The 23,057-nt window shown below is 35.6% G+C and overlaps 1 protein-coding gene across 9 annotated transcripts in view; it reads right to left on the reverse strand.

Moving 5' to 3' along the window:
• SCLT1 (sodium channel and clathrin linker 1) overlaps window positions 1-23,057 on the reverse strand; it is a 215,143-nt gene that overhangs the window by 37,498 nt on the left and 154,588 nt on the right. The window contains exon 19 of one of the 9 annotated variants that reach the window (XM_032412841.1): window positions 18,080-19,009. The exons of 7 other annotated variants lie outside the window; for them this stretch is intronic. In XM_032412841.1, the coding sequence (XP_032268732.1) occupies window positions 18,916-19,009 (94 nt within the window). In that variant the 3' untranslated portion in view covers window positions 18,080-18,915. Of the gene's footprint in view, window positions 1-18,079; window positions 19,010-23,057 lie in introns of those variants that run through there. One more of the 9 variants, XM_032412843.1, reaches the window with a different exon arrangement.

Consider the following 23,057-nt stretch of genomic DNA (forward strand, 5'->3'; position numbering starts at 1 on the left):
TAAGCCCAGTGATCACTGTTTGCTTCCTAAACATTTTACATGCTAGGCATGGAGTTAACATCTTATATTTGTTATCATACGAATAAAGCCTTACAATAACATATGGGGTTTATAGATAAGTGGAAAGGATTGGGGTTGCGTGGGATTCAAATTCAGGTTTGACTTGAGTTAGTGCTCTCATCTCTAATGCTGTGCTGCCTCCTTATGTGCTAAAAACACACTGTTTTCTCAATATTATTAAATATATAATCCTTTTGTGAAAGGAAATAATCTTAATGCAAAATCTTGTGAAAATATTCCAATGTTGAAAGTTAACATTTTAGTTTTGACATGTCTGAGCATACTAGTACAATTTTAGTGACACAGAGACATGGAGAAAGTTTTTCTTAGTATAATCCAATGTAATTCTCTTTCCAACTGTGTGGTTTAAACAATCAACAGAGGAATATCAAGCAAAGGTTAACTATAACCTATGAAAGCTAGATTTTCCTGTGCAAAATCTTAAATATATGCAATGAACCTTGTTAGAATATACTGCTTTCTCACATTTTTATAATTTTATAAAAATTATCATATAACAGGAAATAGTTAACTTAAGCATAATTATTCTTTTAAAAAGATGTCTAAAGAAATATTACTCTAAAAATTCAAAGCATGTAAAAAATGTAACCTATTTATTTTTGATAATCGATTTACTTTTGAGCAATCTTTTTCAATCTATTCAACCTACCCCAAATGCCACAGAACATGGGGCTTTTAAAATTTATTAAAAAACAGTGCTCTGTCACAAAAGCAGGAGAGGTGATGGCTGGAAGAATCTGTGGATTTTTGTTTGTTTGTTTTTTGTTTTTTTGCTCCTGTCTTTAATAAGAGCGTTTAAAGGATTCTTTCCATATGTATTGTGAGTTTATTAAAAACGGTTACACTGAACTAGCATGGCAGAAGGAAAAGTAGTGATAATAACTAAGATCCATTTGAATTTGAAAGGATAAGACCATGATAAGAATTGAAAATGATGTTGAAAAGATATCAAGGACAGTCAAGAACTAGCAATTCAGGGACAGTAAGGCAATTAAAGAACAAAATCTGGGTATATTTCTAATTTGAATAAAAATATATATTTGCTTGATACTTTACAGTTTATGAGACACTTTGATATTTACACTTTTTCATAAATAACCCTAGCAACCTAATGTAGCTTTTATTCTTGTAAATGATAAAACTGAAGCTTTGAAAAATTGATTTATACATAATCACACATTTGTGGGGCAGACCTTGGATTTGAATTTAGTATGGTAGCTTTTTACATACCCCAACTGATTCTTACACTAAGATCTTAAGTCAGTCACTTATGTTTAGGAGAAAATTTTTTAGGTCTCTAAAAATGTATTTCAGTAGCTCATTGTTTAAGGCCACTGATGAATATATAAGTCTAAGCTTATATTTTTCAATATCTAAAAGGCTGTCAAATTAAGTTATGCATAAAAGATGGAGACCACTCTGGGAAACCATACATAGTCTTCTAAGATTCCACGTAAACTGGAAATAAAATGAACATAATGCCTTCAGTTATGTGCTGAATGGATGATTTGAAAAGTTCATATTCTGAAACATTACTTAAGAAGCTTTGAGAACAATTTAAGTTCTTAGCAATGACATACAAATTGAATTTGATATAAATTCAAATTCATAGGAGTGGTAAAAGAAATAAAGAATTAATTCACTAAAAGTAGTGATCAAATTGCTAAAAATGTGGTAGCAGAGTAAACTTCCATTAGTATAGATCTGTATAGTCTGACTCCCCAAGTCGAGTGTAGTGTCTCTGATGGCAGGGCAATATTTGCTCACTTTTTTTTTTTTTTTACTGCTGTTAAAAGCTATATTTAAAAATATTGCATAATATAAGAAAAATAATCGTACCCTTTTCGGTGTCAAGTGATGGTATTATTCTCTTGATTTTGAAGGAAATAATTCTATTTACTTTCTTTCCTTTTATTTAAGAGGAAAGGAAAAAAATCACTAAATTACTGGAAATTTGGCAGCTTTAACTTATTTAGGGTTTGGAAAGTTGTTTACCAAAACCTGGTTTTTGAGGCTGGACAGAGAAGAGGGTAAGGTCTGAAACTGAAAAAAATCCTAGTTATATGAACCGGATTCAAGGTACAACAGGCATCGAGATACAAACTTTCCTGACTGGGCTGGGCAGGCTCTGCTACCTAAGGTGATCTGCTGAGCACATCTGACCACGGCGCACCAGCATGGGGGGAACGTGTAAACAAATTTACAACCCAAGATTTCATTTAGATAGGAATGTTCCTTAGAAGATCGGTTGGTTACTTTTAAATTGCTTATTCCATGAATTATTTTCTATTTATTTCTCTCTTGAGGGTAGCTGACCACTTCATGATGCTATATTAAGCATTCTATTTTTTATGGAAAATTGTTTTCAAAAAAGATTGTTTTTAATTGAGAATTCAACAGGAGGCAGTATAGCAAAATGGAGATGAAATCTATGGGACAAATGAAGAGTTTGGCCTTATATTGTTGGAGCAGGGACAGTTTATCTCATTACAGCAGGGTATACGGGAAAAGATGCACATAGAAATATAAATGCAGAAGTTCTCTTCTGATTGCTTCTCTTTTCTCGGTGAAAGAGAAATTGAGGTTACCAAATGAAAGTGATTGTGGGGAGGAGATGTAAAAGATCTGAGGAAGGACAAGAGGGTATGAAATAGTCGCCAAGGAGAACAGAATCTACAGACAGACTGCCTGGCAGCATAAAGACCCTTTTTGTGATCATGAATTTAGAGTGAGACCACGAGCATGGCTGTGTGTTTTTGTCCAGCCACTTTAAGCTGAATGGGTGAAGGTACAGGGAGGACAACAAACTGGATGTAACCAGAGCTTATTCGACAAAAGGAAGAAGAGAAAGCGTCAGCAGAGTTCACGACGATTATCCCTGCCAACTCTTTCTAAAACTACACTCCCTTCTAAAAATATAAATACTGCCTATTCCCTTTTTCTACTTTATCTTTTTCTTTAGCACTTATTATCTACCACATTTTATATTTAATTTCTCTTGTTTACTGTCTCTATCAGAATGAAAACTCTACGAGGGCAAGGATTTTTGTCTGTCTAGTTCACTGCTATTGTCTTTTAAAAGGTACGATTCCTTGCTGGATAATGGCAAAGCAGCTTCACACCCCCCAAAGCAGTTTCACTACCTGCCAATGCCCTGTGGTTTAACAAAGAGAAATGACTGGCTGGTTTATTAGCTAGCAAGCCATTTTGAAAGGACTGGGTGCTTTGGATATAATTTTGATCTTTAAAACTGGTAATATTAATTTCTTATTATAATAAAAGGACCTTAAGGTGATGGTGGTTTCTCTAAAACCTTTTTTTTCATTTTTTTTTTTTTTTAGATTTTATTTATTTAATTGACGAGAGAGAGAGAGAGAGAGAGAGCGCACAAGCAGGGGGAGTGGCAGGCAGAGGGAGAAGCGGGCTCCCTGCTTAGTGGGGCTCGATGTGGGGATCTTGGGATCATGACCTGAGCCGAAGGCAGACACTTAATGGACTGAGCCACCCAGGCGCCCCTCTCTAAAATTTTCTTAAGTAGAAGAGAGTAATAAAAAGTAGAAAGTGATTAGAAATGCTATTGGGATACATGTAAGGGCCAGATGAGAAAATCCCTGTGGCCACCTTCTTCCTAATTGGGGGTGGGAGAGTAAAATGAATTAACAACATTTATAAGAGGCATCTCTGGCATAGAGTGTGGAAAATGGATTAGAAGGAAGACAAGTTTAGGGTTCCAGAAATCAATCAGAAAGCTGTTGGAGGAATCCAGGTAAGAAATGAGGGTTGGCCTGAACTAAGGTACAGGTAGTGAGGATAAATACAAATGTCTTTGAAAAACATTAAGGAGGCAGGATCAGCTAGATTCAGCAACTCACTGTTGAAGGTACAGGAAAGGAGGTACAAGGAGAGGAGCCGGTGCAATTTCCGCTTGTCGCCATTCTATGGACCACATCCATGTTGTTTTCAAGATTCTGACTATTGGAAACCATAGGACTACTTCCCACAGTATCTGAATTTTAGCTAAAAACACCACCAAAAGTCTATGAAAACAAATAATTTCCAGTGTTCAAAAGAATTAAGTTATGGGTGGTGTGATGACAGGCAGCAGACTGAGATTGTTTTTGACACCAGACTCCTTCTAGGAAACACATCTGAATCAGTCATCCATGGAGCTACCTACTCTGCTTGCCCATAAAACTGGCCTTGCATCCCAGAATTCAGGCTGAAGGGATTCTTCTTTGGCTTGTACTACTGGCTAGCAAAAACTCCTCTAAAAAATTACATTTCAATAATTCAACTGAATCACCTATAGACATTTTACAGAATACTTATCAAGTGCCCAACACTATGCTATGGATTTTATGTTTACATAAGTAGTTATGCTCATATATACATAGTCATTCAACAAATATTATGTGACAATAACTACTGATGTATTGGTGTCTGTGGATATACATGCAGAGTTCACAGAGATTTGTAATATATGACCAATGTGTAACCAGAAATTTAGAACAGGAGTTCAAACATGAGTTTAAACATGACTGGATAAATAATCCTAGACACATTGTTTTGTGTAATATTTCATCCTCTGAAAGTATGATCTTGATTATGAGCAGTACTAGTTTTAAAAAACTTATTTCACTCAATCCTGGTGCCTATGTCTTGGACTATGTATTCCTTTATCATCAATAGTTTTTATAATAATAGAATGGGTAGCATTTTCAAAAATTTATGAGATGAGAAAAAAGTTTCACTATAAGGCAGTGGTATAATTATGGGAATTTATGTTTCTTACTCTCTTGGATAGTGGGGACACATTATACTTTATCATGTTTCACAAAGTTCAAATGCATTTCAAAAACTAAAATTATTCATAAAGGATCAACATTGGAAAGAGAATTTGTCCTAGAAAAGAAACAATAATTGAAAAAAATTAACTAGCTTTCATTCATCCATTCAATAAATATGTTCTGAGTATCCACTAGGGTTGGACACTCTTTTATGGTCTAGGGGTATAGTGGGGAACACAAGAGACAAGTTACTTTATAGAGCTGATATTATTGTGAGGGAGAAAAGATAAAAAGTGTAAAGAAATAAATATAAAATGCAATTACTGTTAATGATGAATGCTATAAGGAGAAACAAAAGTGGGTAATGGGATGTAGTAATTTCTTAAGAGCAGGGCCTTGTCTTACTCATCTTTGTGTTTCTATAGCATCTAGCAGAATGCTTAGAAAAGAGTGGTCACTCAGATGTTTTTTATACAAATTAAATTGAGTTTTTAGGTATCTGCTTTTGTTTCTGGAAGTACCTGTATAAATCTGCAAACTGAAGTATTAGACACTTTAAATTGCAATTCTGAACTTGGTTCTGAACTTAATGGAGTCAAGAGATAGTCAAGATGCAAATAATCTTGCTGAACACTTTTGAAGGTGTACTAAAACCCCAAAGCAGAGCAAATTTGGATATTTCCAGGTAAGTTTACTAATACAATAAAGTACATAAAATTTTAATGTGCTTATATTCTTGTAGAGTTTATATCATTTTAATCATCTACATATAATTTTTAATACAAAGATAATATTAAACCAAATTGACTTATTCATTACTTTTTTCCCCCCGAGAACTATGGAAAAATCAAGTGTAATGAGACCCATAGAGAAGTGGCACTGCCTTTTTCTTAAGCCTGATGCAAAATATCTGCCAAGTGACAAAAGCTTTCTCAGAGTAGATTTACAGTTTCTAATCATCAAAGCATACTGACTGAAGAAAAAGCTATTATGTTAGAAAATGGGATGTTAAATCTTTACAGGACATCCTCAGTATGGGAAGTCTCTCACTAAGCAAGAAGTAGAGTTACAAATTGTGCTACATTTTTCAAGATGTTTTTAAGATCTCAGTTAACATGACAGGCACTTTTTCATCTCTCATTTCAACACTGAAATAAGTAAGTAATAAATAAGTCAGAGTTAGGCACTTCTGTCCTATTAAAATAATGTGTCCTAATATCCTAGGTTTATGACTCCAAACTAATAGTTTGCTTCAAGGTATAATACAGTTGTTTTTAGGTATAATACAGTTGTTTTTAAATGTTGTCTTGACTCAGTTTTGAGGCCCTAGCTAGAGGCCCATCGGTTTCCCTTCTTGTGCAGCCAATTAAATTCACACTCCCAACCACTTTGCTTATTGGGCTCTCATAATCGGGACCACTATACAGCTGCCTTAACTGCCCCAGGGCCAGATGTCAGACAACCAGAGCCCATTGAAATCATTCAAATTAGCCATTTCTAAAACTACTTACCCTGCCTCATTTCTTCCATGGAAATTACGAAAAAGGGACTTGCCCACTGTTCCCCCTACTTCCTCTGCCTTGTGACCATCCCTGGTGCTGCCCCTGTGTGGCCTTGGGTTTGCCCCAGGGAACTGTGAATATAAGAAATTATAGAACTCTTTCCTGTGTCTCTCTCTTGATCTGTGTCTGGCCTCACTGTATCTCAAAGTAATACAGTTAAAACACAAAGGTACACAACATATGTCAGTTAAGAAATAATACTAATAACAATTGCCAATGTTTATTAATTAGAAGTAATATGTTGTACAAATGCAACACTGGTTCTAATGACCAGGATGCTAATTCCCTGTAACAGTTCTAATTGATCTATTTTGTAACTACAGTCCATTTCAACTTCCAGGATGCTGTAATTGACCAAAGACACATGTAAACTCTGTATAAGACAAAAATTATCTGAAGATTTTCACCAAGACACATCAATCACTGTGCTAAATGAGGTGGATATTTTTAAAGAGTACATGCTTGGATCCAGTAAAAGCACACGAAGCCATGCCGATTAATCAATTCATGAAAAACTCTACAACATTTTAAAGGCATTAAAGAAATGAAAATGTAGCAAAAAGTCCCAAGACAATTATTGAATGGAAGTTTGTAATGAGAAAAATAAGCAGAATACTGGAACACCAAAGCTTCTTATGCCCTGGAAGGCATTTACAATACCCCACATTTAGGATCTGGTTCTGTTACCACTCAGAGAAGGGGGTGTGGGACCACACCCAACATTTATCTGGGACCCCAAGGGATTACTCCTTCAGGATAAAGGTGAACCATATCTTAATCCACATCCCTCCTCACAAAGTCATACTTTGGTCATAAGCAAAACAGGAGAAGAAAAAAAAGAAACATTCCTGTGAAGTTGTGGCCATAGATCAGCCATCTTACAGGATTTACCTCAAAGAACAAATACCTAGGGAGGGCCAGAAAGCCTACCTTCCGTCATGTGCTCAAAACCAGAAGTGCTCTACGCCACCCAGAAGTAGCAAAGGCAAAGCCTCTCTATGTAAACCCTGTAACAAAAATTTTCCAGGGCAATTACTAGCAAGTAGATAGAGAAACCAGACAACGTGCATAGAACCAGCAGAAACAAACCTGTCTGATACTGAATTTATCAGATGTAGACTTTCAAATAATGTTTACTATTTTAACAGAAAAGCAGGCAAACATGGAAACGTCAGCAAGAAACAGGAGGCTCTAAGAATGTAAAATGGCAGATATGACAAAGTTAAATAGAACTTCTAGTAACAAAAAAAACTTAAGATAAAAGCTCAATGGAGACATACAGCAGATTGAACACAAAAAGAGAACTTATATTAGATTTGAGGAAACTGTCAGAATATAGCACAGTGAAAAGAAAAATATGGAAATAAAGAGAGACATAGGAATGTAATATAAAAGTCTAACATACCTTTAAGCAGAGTCCCAGATGGATGGGAGAGAGGGAATTGTGCAGGGGCAGTGTTTGTTTTGTTTTTAAAATCAACCTTACTGAGGTACAATTATGGAAATAAAATGTAGCCATTTCGTGTATAGAGCTTGGTAAGGTTTGACAAATGCATATACCCACCTAACTACAATTACAGTTAATATACAGAATATGTCCCTCACCCCAAAATATTCCCTCATGACCCCATGCAGTCATTGTCCCACCCCCAGGCCTAGGCATCTGATACTGTTGTCTTTTGATTAGAATTGTCTTTTTTACAATTTCATATAAGTGTGATCATACAGTGTGCACTCTTCTTTGGCTTTTGTTTCATCTCATTTTTGACAATCATTCATGTTGCATTTATCAGTGGTTTGTCCCTTTTATCGCTGTGTGTTTATCCACACACTTTTTTTTTTTAAAGAAGGCTCCATTTCTTTCTTTTTTTTTTTAAGATTCTATTTATTTATTTGTCAGAGAGAGAAGGAGAGAGAGAGCACAAGCAGGGGGAGCTGCAGACAGAAGGAGAAGCGGGCTCCTTGCTGAGCAAGGATCCAGATGCGGGACTAGATCCCAGGACCCTGGGATCATGACCTGAGCCGAAGGCAGATGCTTAACTGACTGAGACACCCAGGCATCTCTATCCACACAACTCTTGATGGACATTTGGGTTGTCTCCCATTTTTGGCTATTATAAATAAAGCAGCTACAAATATTTGTGCATAAGTTTTTTTGTGTGTGAATCTGTTTTCATTTCTCTTGGGTAAATATCTATGAGTACAACTGCATGGTCATATAGTTAGTACATACTTAACTTTGTAGTAAACTACCAAACCATTATTATCATTATTGAATGATAAGATTTGTTTTTAATAATCTGAATACAAGTTCTTTGCCAGTTATACTATTTGCAAATCTTTTCTCATAGTCTTGTTTTCATTTTCGTAAAATGGTGACTTTTGAAGAGTACAGATTTTTTATACAATGTAGTCTATCAATTTTTTTTAATGATTTGTTCTTCTTGTGTCCTATGTAAGAAATTTTTGCTTACCACAGATTTTCTTCATGTTTCTTCTAGAAATTTTGTTGTTTTCTTTTTATATCTAGTAGGACTATGATTCATTTCAAGTTACTTTGTATATCGTGTGATGTAATAGTGTGGTAGGTAGCCTCTAAAATGGCCCCCAATTTCCCTACCTCCTGATATTCAGAACCCCACACTCAAGTGGGAGAGAGGGGGCTATACTCAATGACTTGCTTCTAATTAATGGAAAAAGGTAAAAGTGATGAAATGTCACTTTAAGATTAGGTTAAAAAAAGACCACAACTTTTGTCTTGCTTTCCCCTCTCTTCTTCCCTCCCTTTCTCTCTCAGCTCTCACTCTGAGGAAAGCAAGCTGCCACGCTGTGAGTACACATATAAAGAGGCTCATGAGTCAAGGAACGGACATCTGCCAACACCAGTTAACACCTGAGGCCTGCCATAACTTTAGCATGAACTTGGGAGTGAATCCTCCCCTGTGAAGCCTTGAGATGATTGCAGTTTCATGACAGATCCTGAGTCAGAGGCCTTCTGGTTCAGATGTGCCTGGATTCCGGACCCACAGAAACTGTGAAATAATAAATGTTGTTCTAAACCACCAAATTTTGGAGTAATTTGTTATATAGTAATCAATAACTAATATAAAGGCTTTTCATCAAATATGGAAAACTTTGGGCCATTATTTCTTAAAATACTCCTAACTCCCACCCCCACCCTTCTTTATACTGCTTGATATTGTCTCTCTGGTCACTGAGGCTCTCTGCTTATTTTTTCTTTCCCCTGCCTTTTTTTCTCATTATGCTTCATTTTTGGATAGTTTTTTTTTTCTTTTCTGTCTTCAAGTTCTCTGGTCCGTTCTTCTGCAGTGTGTAATTTGTTGGTAATCACATCCAGTAAATTAAAAAATTTCCAATATTATAATTTACATGCCCAAATTTCCATTTGGTTCCTTTTTGTATACTCCATCTCTTTTCTCATCATCTTCATGTGTTCTTTTAAATCATTGAGCATATTTATAATCGCTAAAGTTCTTGTCTATTAATTGTGCCACCTCTGTCATTTCTGAATGTGTTTTTATGCACTGCTTTTTATTACTGGCTATGGGTACCATTTTTACTTATCTAGTAATAAAAGTGTTGGATTTGTTCTTGCAGGCAGTTAAATTACTTGAGAACATGCTAGATTATTTTGAGGCTTGGTTTTAAGTCTTGTCAAGGTGAATTTAGAATACCTTTTGTTCTGGGCTGGTTTAATTCTATTAATAAGGTGAAATGATTCTGTAATCTTTACTGCATGCACTATGTATTCAACAAGGATTCTCCACTCTGGCTGGGCAGAACTCTAATATCTCCTAGCCCTATGTGAGCTCTTGATGTTTTTCAGCTTACAACTCCCTTGTCATTGTTTGCCTGGCTTCTTCGAGTTATATTCTATGTATGAGTGAGAAAAACATTCAAAAGGACTGCACAGATTTCTGAAGCTCTTTCTCTGTGTAGTTCTAGCTTCTCTGGTTCTCTGCTTTGCAAATTTCAGTTACTCAGGCATGAGATCTGGCAGTGGCTGAGATTACCTTCTCTGGACCATGATCCTGAAAGGACCCTTAGGCAGAAATCCAAGGTGATTCTACATTTTACCTTGTTTCTTGTCTCAAACAATTGTTTCAAACATTTTGTCCAATTTTCTAGTTGTTTCTGGTGGGAAGTTAAGTCTGGCACCAGCTTCTCTATCATAGCAGGAAGTAGGGATTCCCAGGGCCATATCTGAAGAGTTGATATCTGGCAATTTTCTGAACCAAAATATTAATCTACACTATCAAAAGGCACAAAACACAACAAATGAAATGAAACCCATACTTAGATATATTACAGGGAAATTACAGAAAAACAAAACATTTTAATAGCCACAGGAAAAGAGATTACTTTCAAAGGGGTGACAAGTGAGATGGACAGATGATTTCTATACAGAAACAACAGCAGTTAGAGGTTAACAGATGGTTGTTTTTAATTTTCTGCAAGAAAATAGCTTCAATTTAGAGTTCTGTCAGCAAGCAAAATATTTTTCAAATATGGACATAAAGTAAATATATTTTACAAACAGAAATTGAGAATTCATCACCAGCATATCCTCACTAAAGCAACTTCCAAAAGATATAAGTTAGATACAAGAAAAGTAGTCCCACCTGGAATGTTTGAGATATAAGAAGAAATGAAGAACAAAGAAGGTGGTAAATATATGGCTAATATAAATGAACTCTAATTATATAAAACAATTAGTAGGGTGAAATAAAAACACTACAAAGCAGACTTTAAAATCTGGCAACAATAATATATAAGTTGGGCAAAGGAAATAAATGGTGTTAATATGTTCCAAAGTTCTTGTATTATCTGGCAGGAGGATAAAAGCTTTGATTAACTTTAGACTTTCCTACGGTAAATATATATAGCATAACTTCTAGGGTAACAACCAAAAGAATACAGAGTTATTTAATTTCCAAAGCTTAGCGGAAGAAGTGGTATGATTAAAAAAAACACCAAGTCAATAAAAAAGATGAGAAAGGAAAGAAAAAGAAAGCAAATTTGACAAAAATAGAAAGTACTAAAATAAAATAAAGATAACAAATCTCAATATACTTTGGATTACACTGAATATAAATGAACTAAATGGTCTAAAACAGAACCATATACTGTTTCTAAGAGACAGATCTATGGAAAACAGAAGTAATTAACAAAAAGATAACTAAAATATCCCCATATGTTTAGAAATTTAAAAATGTACTTACAATACATGGATTGAAAGAAGAAATAATGAAAATTAGAAAACACTCTGAGGTAAATAAGAGTGAAAATACTAGATATATCAAAACTTGTATGCTAAAGCTATGTCAGTATCTGGGGAAAATCTATAACATTTAAGAATCCATTCAATTAAGAGAAAAGAAAAGGTGAAAATTTGTGAGCTAAGCTTCTATTTCAAGAAGATAGAAAAGGAACAGCAACATGAAAGCAAAGAAAGTAGAAAGAGAGGTAATAAAGAGCAGAAATAAAATATATAACAAATATAAAATAAGAGAGATTAAAAAATCAAAGGTTAGTTATTTATAGAGTAATGAAATTGATAATCCTCCGGTGGGAATGATAAAGACAAAACAGACAAATAAAAAACAGGTACAAATAATACCAGCATCAGTAATGCAAAAAGGGTTATCATTACAGATACTTCAGACATCATATATTATGAACACATTGCATCCAAAATACTTGAAAATTTAGAAGACATGGATACATTTATAGAAAAATATAATTTACCAAAACTGTTTCAAAGAAGAAATAGAAAATTTGAAGAGTTCTATAACTGTTCAGTGGAATGAACAATCAAAGATATTACCATAGAAATCCCAAAACACCACCACCACCACCACCACCACTACTCCAGGCCAAGAGAATTTCATTGGAGAGATCTACCAAATATTCAAAGAATAAACATTTCTAAAATACAAAGTTCATGAGAAAACAGAAAAAGCACTAGTCTCCAATTTCTTGAGGCTGGCATAACCTTGATACTACAACTTAACAATGAAAATTCAAGAATGAGGGGCGCCTGGGTGGTTCAGTCTGTTAAGCGGCTGCCTTCGGCTCAGGTCATGATACTGGGGTCTTGGGATTGAGCCCCACATCCAGCTCCCTGCTCAGCGGAGAGCCTGTTTCTCCTTCTCCATCTGCCTGCCACTCTGCCTACTTGTGCTCTCTCCCTCTCTGTCAAATAAATAAAATCTTTAAAAAAAAAAAAAAAAGAAAGTTCAAGAATGGAAAGTTTCAAGGTCAATCTCTCTAATGAACATAGATGAAAAAATAGTAAACAAAATACTAGCAAGCCAAATCCAGCAATACATAAGGAGAATGCATTCCAACTGTGTTGGTTTTATTATAGGAATGCAAACTTGGTACACTAGCAAAATTGATCTATAAAATTCATCCCGCTAACAGATTAAAAAGAAAAAATAAAATAATTACCTCAAATAATACAGGAAAAGCTTTTAAATTCAATATTTACGATAAAAACTAAGTAAAATAAGAAGGAAACTTCCTGAATCTAACAGAAGTTATCCCCCAACATGGAAAACATCATACACAAAGATGAAGATTGAAAGCTTTCCTGCTGAGATTGAAAAAAAGGACAAGAGTCCTTGTCCTTTGATTCCGCACTATACTGGAGGTCTCATCAGTGTAATAGGTGAGAAAAGGAAATAAAATATATGATGACTGGAAATAAATAAAACTGGTATATTCAGAGATGATATAATTATATATAAACAAAATCCAACACATGCATTAATTTCTTAAATTATAGAAAACAAAATGTGCAGTTATGAGCCAAAGCTGTAATAATACTGGCTTTTAGACTAATTGCTTTTTAAAAAAGTATTAGCCTCTTAAATCAGGCAAACAATAAAAAAGTAGAGTTATATTTTGTTTCCTATATAATGTAGGAGACTAATGCATTTTGAAAAATTGTTTATGTTTCTGGACACAATGCATAAAGGCATAATGTTGTGATATCAACAATGAAAGGAGTGGGGATAGAGCTATAAAGGATCAGAATTTTTGTATGTTACTAAAGTTAAACTGGCATAAACCCAAATTAGAGTGTTATAACTTTAGGATGTTACATGTAATCCCCATGGTAATCACAAAGAAAACAGCTATAAAATATACACAAAAAGAAATGAGAAAGAAACTGAAAGGTTTCAATTAAAGAAAATCAACTAAACATAAAAAAGACAGTAATGCAAAAAATGAGAGACAAAAAAGCTCTGAAGTATACAGAAAACAAAAAGTAAGTCCCTTCTTATCAGCCTTAAAATAGAAGGAGATTCTGGTACACACTACAACATGGATGAGCCTTGGGGACTTTGTGTTTGTGTGAAATAGGGCAGTCACAGGGGACAATTACCATGTGGTTCCACCTATATGAGGTACTTAGAGTAGTCAAGGTCATGGAGACAGAGGTGAAGTGGTGGTTTCCAGGTGCTGGGGAGGGGGAAGAGGGCACTAGGGTTGTTTAGTTTAACAGGTATGGAGTTTCCAATTTTTAAGATGAAAAGAAGTTCCAGAGAAGGATGGGTTGTGATGGTAACATGACAAAGTGAATATACTTAATACCACTGAAATGTATACTTAGAAATGGCTAAGATGGTAAATGTTATATGTATATTTTACCACAATTAAAAGAAAAAGTGGAATCAATTCAAAGGCCCATCAACTGGTGAGTGGATAAACAAAATGTGGTATATATCCATTCTACTGACTCATCAATAAAAATATACTCAATACTGATCTATGATGCAATATGGATGAATCTCAAAAACATTATACTAAGAGAAGGAATCCAGATGCAAAAGAACACATAATGTGTGATTCCATGTATAGGAAATGTCCAGAACAGGCAAATCCTATAGAGTCAGCAAGTAGATTATTGATTGCCAGAAATAGGACATTGGTACTGCCTGCAAAAAGGCATGGGGGATTTTGTGGTTTGATGGAAATGTGCTGAAACCTAACTGAAGTGATGCTTGCACAACTCTGTAAAATTACTATAAATCAGTGAATTATATGCTTAACGGAGTGAGTTACATGGTATGCAAATACCACAATAAAGCTGCCGAAAGGAAAAATCCAAAAGAATCAACAGCTTTTTGTACTGAGCAAGGTTAGTGGTTAAAAAAATCAGAATCAAAAAGCATTTCCATTTCTTTATACAAGCAAAGGTCAGAAAATAAAATCAGAGATATTGGGGCGCCTGGGTGGCTCAGTCGTTAAGCGTCTGCCTTCGGCTCAGGTCATGATCCCGGGGTCCTGGGATCGAGCCCCGCATCGGGCTCCCTGCTCAGCGGGAAGCCTGCTTCTCCCTCTCCCACTCTCCCTGCTTGTGTTCCCTCTCTCGCTGTGTCTCTCTCTGTCTCTGTCAAATAAATAAATAAAAACCTTAAAGAAAAAGATTAAAAAAAAAATCAGAGATATTTATAATATCATAAAAATATTGATTATTAAAAATACCAACTAAATCTAACAAAGATGTGTAAGACTTGTACAAAGAAATTAATAAACTTTATTGAGTAGTGTTTAAAAAGATGTAAACAAAATGGAGAGATTCATGTCCAAAAGATTGGAATCTTTAAAATTTTAAATTATGTTAACTTGCTTCAAATTTACTTATAGATTCAATGTAATCCCAATCAAAATTTCATCATGTTTCTTTATGGAACTTAAGAACACAATTTTATGAATATGAATTTATATGAATATGGAAATGTCCATGGATAACAACAGATATTTTTGAAAAACTGAATAACAGGAGTGGTTCTATCAGATACCAAGTCACTTTTCTAACCTTGTATTTGTTTTCAAAAGTGTCTTCTAAAGCTATAATGAACATGGCAGTATGGTACTGACACAGGATAGGCTGACAAACAAGTGAAACATAAGAAAGCTCAGAAACAGACACACACACATTTGGACACAAATTATGACAAAGGGGATACTACAAAGTAGTGAGGAAATGACAATTTTGTCATTAAAGGTTGTAGGGATGAATGGCTACCACTTGGAAAAAATAGACTTCTACCTTACCCTGTAACACAAAATCAATTCTGGATTAAATAAAGACTTAAATGTAGAAAGTAAAACTATAAAGCTTTTGGCAGTTAAGCTGAAAGAAAATATCTTTAGAGGTCAGGACAGAAAGGGAGTTCTTAAAATAAGACATACAAAGCAGTTATCATAAAACGAAAGAGATAAACATGACTCCATTAAAATTAAGAATTTCTGTTTATCAAAATAGAGGAGCAAGAGAGGAGAGAAATGATAAGCCACAGAATGGGAGAAGATATTTGCAACACCTGAAAAAAAGGTAAACAACTCAACAGAGAAATGGTTAAAAGGCCTGAAGAAACACTTCACAAAATAAAAGTTCACAAGGCCAATAAACATTTAAAGATGCTCAACTTTGGCAGAAATATGAGAGTTGCAAGTTAAAACTACAATGAGAAACCAGTAGTCGTTAGACTAGCACAATTTAACACATCTGACTTCATTCACTGAGTGAAGATGAGGATTATCAGAAATTCTCAGATACTCTACTACTTGCAAGAATGTAAACAGCTACAATTATTTTGGGAAAGAGTGAGGCATTTTCTACAAAGGTTGAAAATATGCATGCCTATGACTCAAAAATTCTAGTTTTAGGAATATGCTAGAAAAAGGAATGTCTAGGTGTATCAGGATAATATAGAGTAATAAAATGAGTCCCATTACCCAGTGTACTGCTAATGGGCATTTGCATTTGCATTTGGGACAATTAGGAAAAATGCTGGTATGAGCATTCTTGCAGCAGCTATATGTACAATCTTAAAGCTATGGTTTATTTTTGCCTGGTTTCTTTCTTTCCTTTTTTCCCCCCAAATGGGCCACAATGAAAGCTTTAGGAGAAAGAAATTAGTAATTCAGCAATGAAGTGGATAATGAAACTCTTGAACAGAGATCAAGTGAAAATCAACTCTGTGGAAATAGTATTCCATAACATGGTTAAACAAGAACTCTCTTCTGTGGTATTTCTTTCTTAGATATCTGTATTCATTATTTTTTAGTGTCAAGATTTGTTGCATCTTAAAAAAAAGTAGATATATTTCATTATATAAACATTTGCTATTATAGAATTTATAAACTAGGAATCATTAAAGATGTCATTTACTATTAATTTTTGGTTACCAATATCTTTATGTTCCAGCAAATATATTCCTCCAAAATTGTTGTTCATTGCTGAGCATTGGATCTCTTTTCTGTGGGGTATTCCCCACCTTCAACTCGCACGCCAGATCAATGTTTATTACTAAAATCTGTTATGTTTGAAATATTTGAAAACTATGTTTTGAATAATCAAAGAAGCCTTTTGTTATCCTGAATTAGCTCACTGGGAAGAGTTTTACCTAAAGATGGATGACCTTCCAATCCAGTATCACCTTGTTGATATTATCAGTAGGCATTAAAGGAACTGAGTGACTGTATCAAATAACCACAGCTACCCTTCACACCTGTCAGAATGGCTAAAATCAACAACACAAGCACAGCTGGTGCTGATGAGGATGTGGAGAATAAAGAACACTCATGCACTGTTGGTGGGAAAGTAAATTAATGTAGTTGCCCTGGAAAACAGTATGGAGATTCCTCAAGAAGTAAAAAGTAGAACTACCCTACAATCTATCAATTGTACTACTGGGTTTTTCCCCAAAGAATACAAAACCACTAATTCAAAGGGATACATGCACCCCTATGTTTATAGTAGCATTATTTACAATAGCCAAGATATGGAAGCAGCCCAAGTGTCCATCAGTTGATGAATGGATAAAGAAGATGTGGTATGTATGTGTACATATACATATACAATGGAATATTGGCCATAAAAAAGAATGAAATCTTGACATTTGCAATGACATGGATGGAGCTAGAGAGAATTATGCTAAGTGAAATAAGTCAGTCACAGAAAGACAAATACCATATGATTTCACTCATATGTGGAATTTAAGAAACAAACAAATGAGCAAAGGGAAAAAAGAGAGACAAACCAAGAAACGGACCCCTAATTATAGAGAATAAACTAATAGTTATCAGAGGGGAGGGGAGTGGGGCGTTGGGTTAAATAGGTGATGGGGATTAAGGAGTGCACTTGTCGTGATGAGCACCGGGTGCTGTATGGAATTGCTAAATCACTATATTGTACACCTGAAACTAATATAATGCTGTATGTTAACGACCAGGAATTAGAATAAAAACTTAAAAAAATAAAATGCTAATTGACAGCTGCAAAAAAAACCCCACACCACAGCTACCAAAGTTTCATGTTTTCAGATTCATTCTGCATATTTTCACTAAAGAAGTATTTCACTCAATTTCTTTTTATGATTATAGCCCATCTGGTTTAATGTCACCAGTGTGTTCTCCATCTTCCTCTAAGGTGATTCAAGTTTACTCTTTTTTTTCATCTTTTTGTTTTGTTTTGTTTTTTGTTTCTTTTATTATGTTATGTTAATCACCATACATTACATCATTAGTTTTTGATGTAGTGTTCCATGATTCATTGTTTGCATATAACACCCAGTGCTCCATGCAGTACGTGCCCTCTTTAATACCCATCATCACCAGGCTAACCCATCCCCTCACCCCCCTCCCCTCTAGAACTCTCTGAGTCTCTAGCTTGTCAGTTTTCTCCCTCAGAAAAACTTTAAACTTGCTAAGCTCCACAAGCACATGAGCCAATTCCTTAAAATAAACCTTTTTACACTTACACACATACACACACATCCTGTTAGTTCTGTTTCTCTGGAGAACCCTAATACAGAGAATATTATAGCATTTACTTCATAAAGTTTTTGTGATCATTACATAAGTTTGTTAAGTGGCAAATAGTATATATTCAACAAGTTATAGCTATCATAGATATAATCTTTAGACTGATGTTCATTTAAGTCTATTTTATATTATATGGTTTCCTATTTCCTTATGTAAACATTGTGAACTGCTCAACATCACTAACTAAGTTATGACAAATACATGGTGGCAGCTTTGGACTACATCAACTTAGCTAAGCTAGTACTACATTTCCCAGCATTCCCTTCCCTGCCTGGTCCTGGGTTCGTGTTGACCATAAAAGAAATTTGTGCAGCAGGCTCGGAAGGCTGGCAGGGCAGCTGGCATTGCAGCAACTCATACACATTGTTGCTGATATGTTAGGTCACTATATTGGTGTGGAGCACTACTCGGATCCACAGCAATTCCATCTTTTGCCTCTTGGCAGATGTCCTCTTTCAGCCTCTTGAGTCATGTGCAGATGCATGGTAAATGGCACCAGCTTTTCCTGTAGGTCATCTATGACAGTGGTTGAAGATGATGAGAGATAAATGAAAACAGGGTTCCAGTTTGTCCTTAGAGTTGCTTTCATTCATATCCAGCTTTTCTTCATGACTTCTAGCTTAGCTGGCCCATAGTGACTTCAGGCTTAACACCAGATGCAGAAACAACTGCACTGCATTGACTTCTCTACCAGCTCCCACAACTGTGTCAGACCTAATTGCCAAAATAAATCCCATATTCTATATCACTCAGAGTAGCTCTGTTTTCCTGAATAAACCTGAATACATACAGTAATTGGTTTCAAGTCCAGAAGTAGTCCCAGAGGAATATAACCTCATGAATGAGTACTCTAACTGGTTCTGGATTATCTGGAATTGGTTCTCTGCTTTCATTAGCTTTAAAGGCCACTGGTAAAGGGTACCTTGGTAATCCATGCTGTGCAATGGCAAAATAGTTACTTAAATTATCACCTATATAATCAAGTGCCTATAAAGGATAAGTTTTTGAGTGACCAAGTAGTTAAGGACATAAAACACTAGTGAATGAGGAGCATAATGGGACTTCTAGGTACACTGGAGAACTTTGAGGATCACAATAAAGAACTCAGAGTTTTAAATTCTGAGCTCAAAGTCCAGGTTAGGGACCTGAAAGCTGTTATGACTACCTTAAAAGAAACCCCATTTCCTCTGGTTACAAAGCCGAGATTTCTGATCATCAAATGCAAAGTCTAATCCTGTATGTGGTTAAATTATAACACAAACTGAATTCCCAACGTTGCAAGGTCTCTCCTTCCCTGAAAATTGAGATAGGAACATGTGTCCAGACAGACTCCAATGAAGCTGGGGCCTTGAATCCCTAAATTCTAGCATGCCTCCCTTGCCAATAGAAGCAGTCCTTCCACACTGTTTGGAAAGGTAAGTATCCTCTGCCTTAGGAGTTTGAACAGTCTCCCCTGAGGGAGTTGTTTTACAAGGAACAGGTGAATCCCTTCAGGATTTACCTCTCATTCATTCATTCATTCATTCACTACTTCTGTATCTACAGCCAGAGTCAAGTCTGATAGGCTCTAGGGACTAACCTACAAAACAAGACCTGTGAGGAGGCAGAATACCCTAAAATCATTACACAATTCTGCCAACTGTATGTAGACAGAACCTGGGGAGTATGTGCGGGAATGGATCCTAAGGGTGCTGTATTACAGCAGAAGAAATAACATTAGAATTAGGCCAAATTTTTCAATGTGGGCTCACAAAGCAGATATTCTGGATTCAGTGTGTTAGCTCAAGTATCTTGATTTGTTTGGTTAGTTGAACAAAATCTGGGTTCAAGGGTGACCTATACTGAATGATATTGAAATATAAGAAAATCCTTGTTATGGTGTAAAGCAAGGTTTGTCAACTTTGGCATTTCTGACATCTTTGGCTGGAAAATCCTTTGTTTTGAGGGGCTGTTCTGTGCATTATAGGATGTTTAGCAGCACCCCTGGCCTCTGTACATTAGATCCAGAATCATCCCTACATGTCTTTGGATATTTTTAAGACAAATGTTCCAGGGAGGGGAGAAGGATGAAGTAATCCCCATCTGAGAATCAGTAGTGTAGAGGAAGTTACTAAAGGCCGGGGGAGATTGGAAGACAACAGTGAGGTTTTTTTTTTTTTTTTTTTTTTTAATGTAAAAGCAGCTCTTCCATCCTTCAACTCTGACCCTCAGGAGGGTCCAGAGGACATTTTCTTCATGAAGACTGTGTGAAATACAGTCATGAGAGTTGCTCCAGTATCCCTGCAGTGCTCTGTATATTATTCACCGTGGAACAGAAATGACAACTGCTATCATGGATCTGGGCTTCCTGAATTCAATGTTGATGATAGGATTCTCAATGGCAAGGGTGATGTAGCAGCCTTAAATCTCCAAAGAAAATGTGGTCATCATTATTAGAATGGGCAGCAAAGTTGAAGTAGTTATCAGGAGAGTCTGATCTGCAGAGATCTTTGGGATTTGCTACTTTGATCACTGTGACCCTAGAACTGAAATAGATGGGTGGTCTACTATTTGATTTGGAGAAGTAGAATCAAACCTGACTTGAATCACTACAAGAAAGTGTCACAGCCATATAACCATTTCTCAAACTTGAGTCAGTTCAGACTCAAAGCCGCTTGAATAAAGAAAGGGGCTGTAGGTTCCCATATATACTTCCTCCTGGCCTTCCCCTAAGGGATCTGTGAAGAGTTAGCCGGGTGACCATGCCGTGGGGAAGGAGGAATCCAGACATTTTCAGGATTACTGGACACTGTTGCTGAAAAAATTCCTAGAGACCCCAAATAGCACTGTGGTCCACCAACCAGGAGAGGTTTATGCAGATCAGGTCATCAGTGAAGTCTCGGCCTAGGTCTCACAACTAGTGTGTCTATAATCCTATTCTGTGTTTATTTCCCTGGTTCTGGGATGCATAATCAGAACAGACACATTGAGCAACTAACTGGCAAAATCCCTACGCTGGTTCCCCAATCAGTGGAGTAAGGGCTATTATAGTAGGAAAGGCCAAGAAGCATTTCATGAAGTATAGTGAGTAAAGGAAAGGTACAATAAAAGCCTGATTTTTCCCTTTATCTTTTTTCAGAAAGAGCTGGTTCCATAGGATCTTCCAAAGGTGACCAAAGGCTTTTTTTCATTTAATATCATTCTGAAGTCATGGGTTTTTAATATATTTGACATGTTTCAATTTACTGCAGATATTCTTTTTGATGTTCAAATTGTTCCCACATCAGCCAGAGGGGGCCTACTTAAGTTGGCTCCTGGGTCCTTCTGACATGACCCAAATAATCTTGATACCTTCCTCCCCTTTTGCTACCTCAAAGTGTTTTTCTTTCCTCTCTCTCTTTTTTTTAATGTTAGTCACCATACAGTACATTAGTTTTTGATGTAGTTCTATAATTCATTGTTTGCGTGTAATACCCAGTGCTCCATGCAATTCATGCCCTCCTTAATATCCATCACCAGACTAACCCATCCCCCCAACCCCTCCCCTCTAAAACCCTCAGTTTGTTTCCCGGAGTCCATAGTCTCTCATGGTTCGTCTCCCCCTCTAATTTCCCCCCCTTCATTTTTCCCTTCCTTCTCCTAATGTCCTCCATGCTATTCCTTATGTTCCACAAATAGGTGAAACCATATGATAATTGACTTTCTCTGCTTATTTCACTTAGCATAATCTCCTCCAGTGCCATCCATGTTGATGCAAAAGTTGGGTATTCATCCTTTCTGATGGCTGAGTAATATTCCATTGTATATATGGACCACATCTTCTTTATCCATTCATCTGTTGAAGGGCATCTTGGCTCTTTCCACAGTTTCTAGGCTCATATTATACTTTTCTATCCTAGATCTGTAATCAATCATTTCTCTAGAGTCCTGGTTTCTTTCAGGATACCTCATTGCAACTGAATACTGGTCACTGCCTCTTAGGTCCCTTAAGTGGACAGAGCCAGGAAATACATGTTTTTAAGAGTAAAACACATCATGAGTTCCCATGATAATATTCCCAATTTCAATGTAGAAATACAAGTTTTATTTAATTTGAGTTTCTTCCCTCTTATTATAAAAATCTTGGTTCTTAAAGGCATTTCTATAATTACTCAATTCCTTTATCTTGTAATTATAAGTTTCAGAATAATAACACCAATATTATTTCTAATGATATAACTACTAAAAGCAATTTATGGTTTTTTACATTTTCTTTTATCCTTAGGATTTATCTCACTAGGGATATACAGTCTAATTACTGTGTTTAATGTCACTTGAAATAATTTATTTGTGTAGTTAAGCCATCAGCTTCCTACACAATTAAGTTCATTTGTTTAATTTTACTTTCGATTTTTAGTTTTTTAAAAAATTTTGATTTAATTTAAAAGATAATTATATGAACATTTATATAGTTTCAAACTCAAGCCTATATATCTATAAGACAAGGTTCATTCAAAGAAGTCTAGCCTTCATCCTTTACTCCTTTCTCTCTCCTCATAGAGAACCATTTTAATTATTGTTTTGGTCACCTCTCTATTTTTAATAAGAGAATGTGCACATATGTATATGAACGTAGTGTATGTATAGCATGCTTGTATATATATGTGTACACACACATACACACACGAACACTTTCCCCTCTTAAAGGGCAGAATACTATACGTACTGTATAAAATTTGTTTTTTTCACTTAATATATTTTGGATACTGCTCCATGTGCTAGGATTTTGTCTGGGATTACACTG

The sequence above is a fragment of the Phoca vitulina genome, unplaced genomic scaffold (genome assembly GCF_004348235.1).
Source record: "Phoca vitulina isolate PV1807 unplaced genomic scaffold, GSC_HSeal_1.0 scaffold14, whole genome shotgun sequence".
Taxonomy (NCBI): Eukaryota; Metazoa; Chordata; class Mammalia; order Carnivora; family Phocidae; genus Phoca; species Phoca vitulina.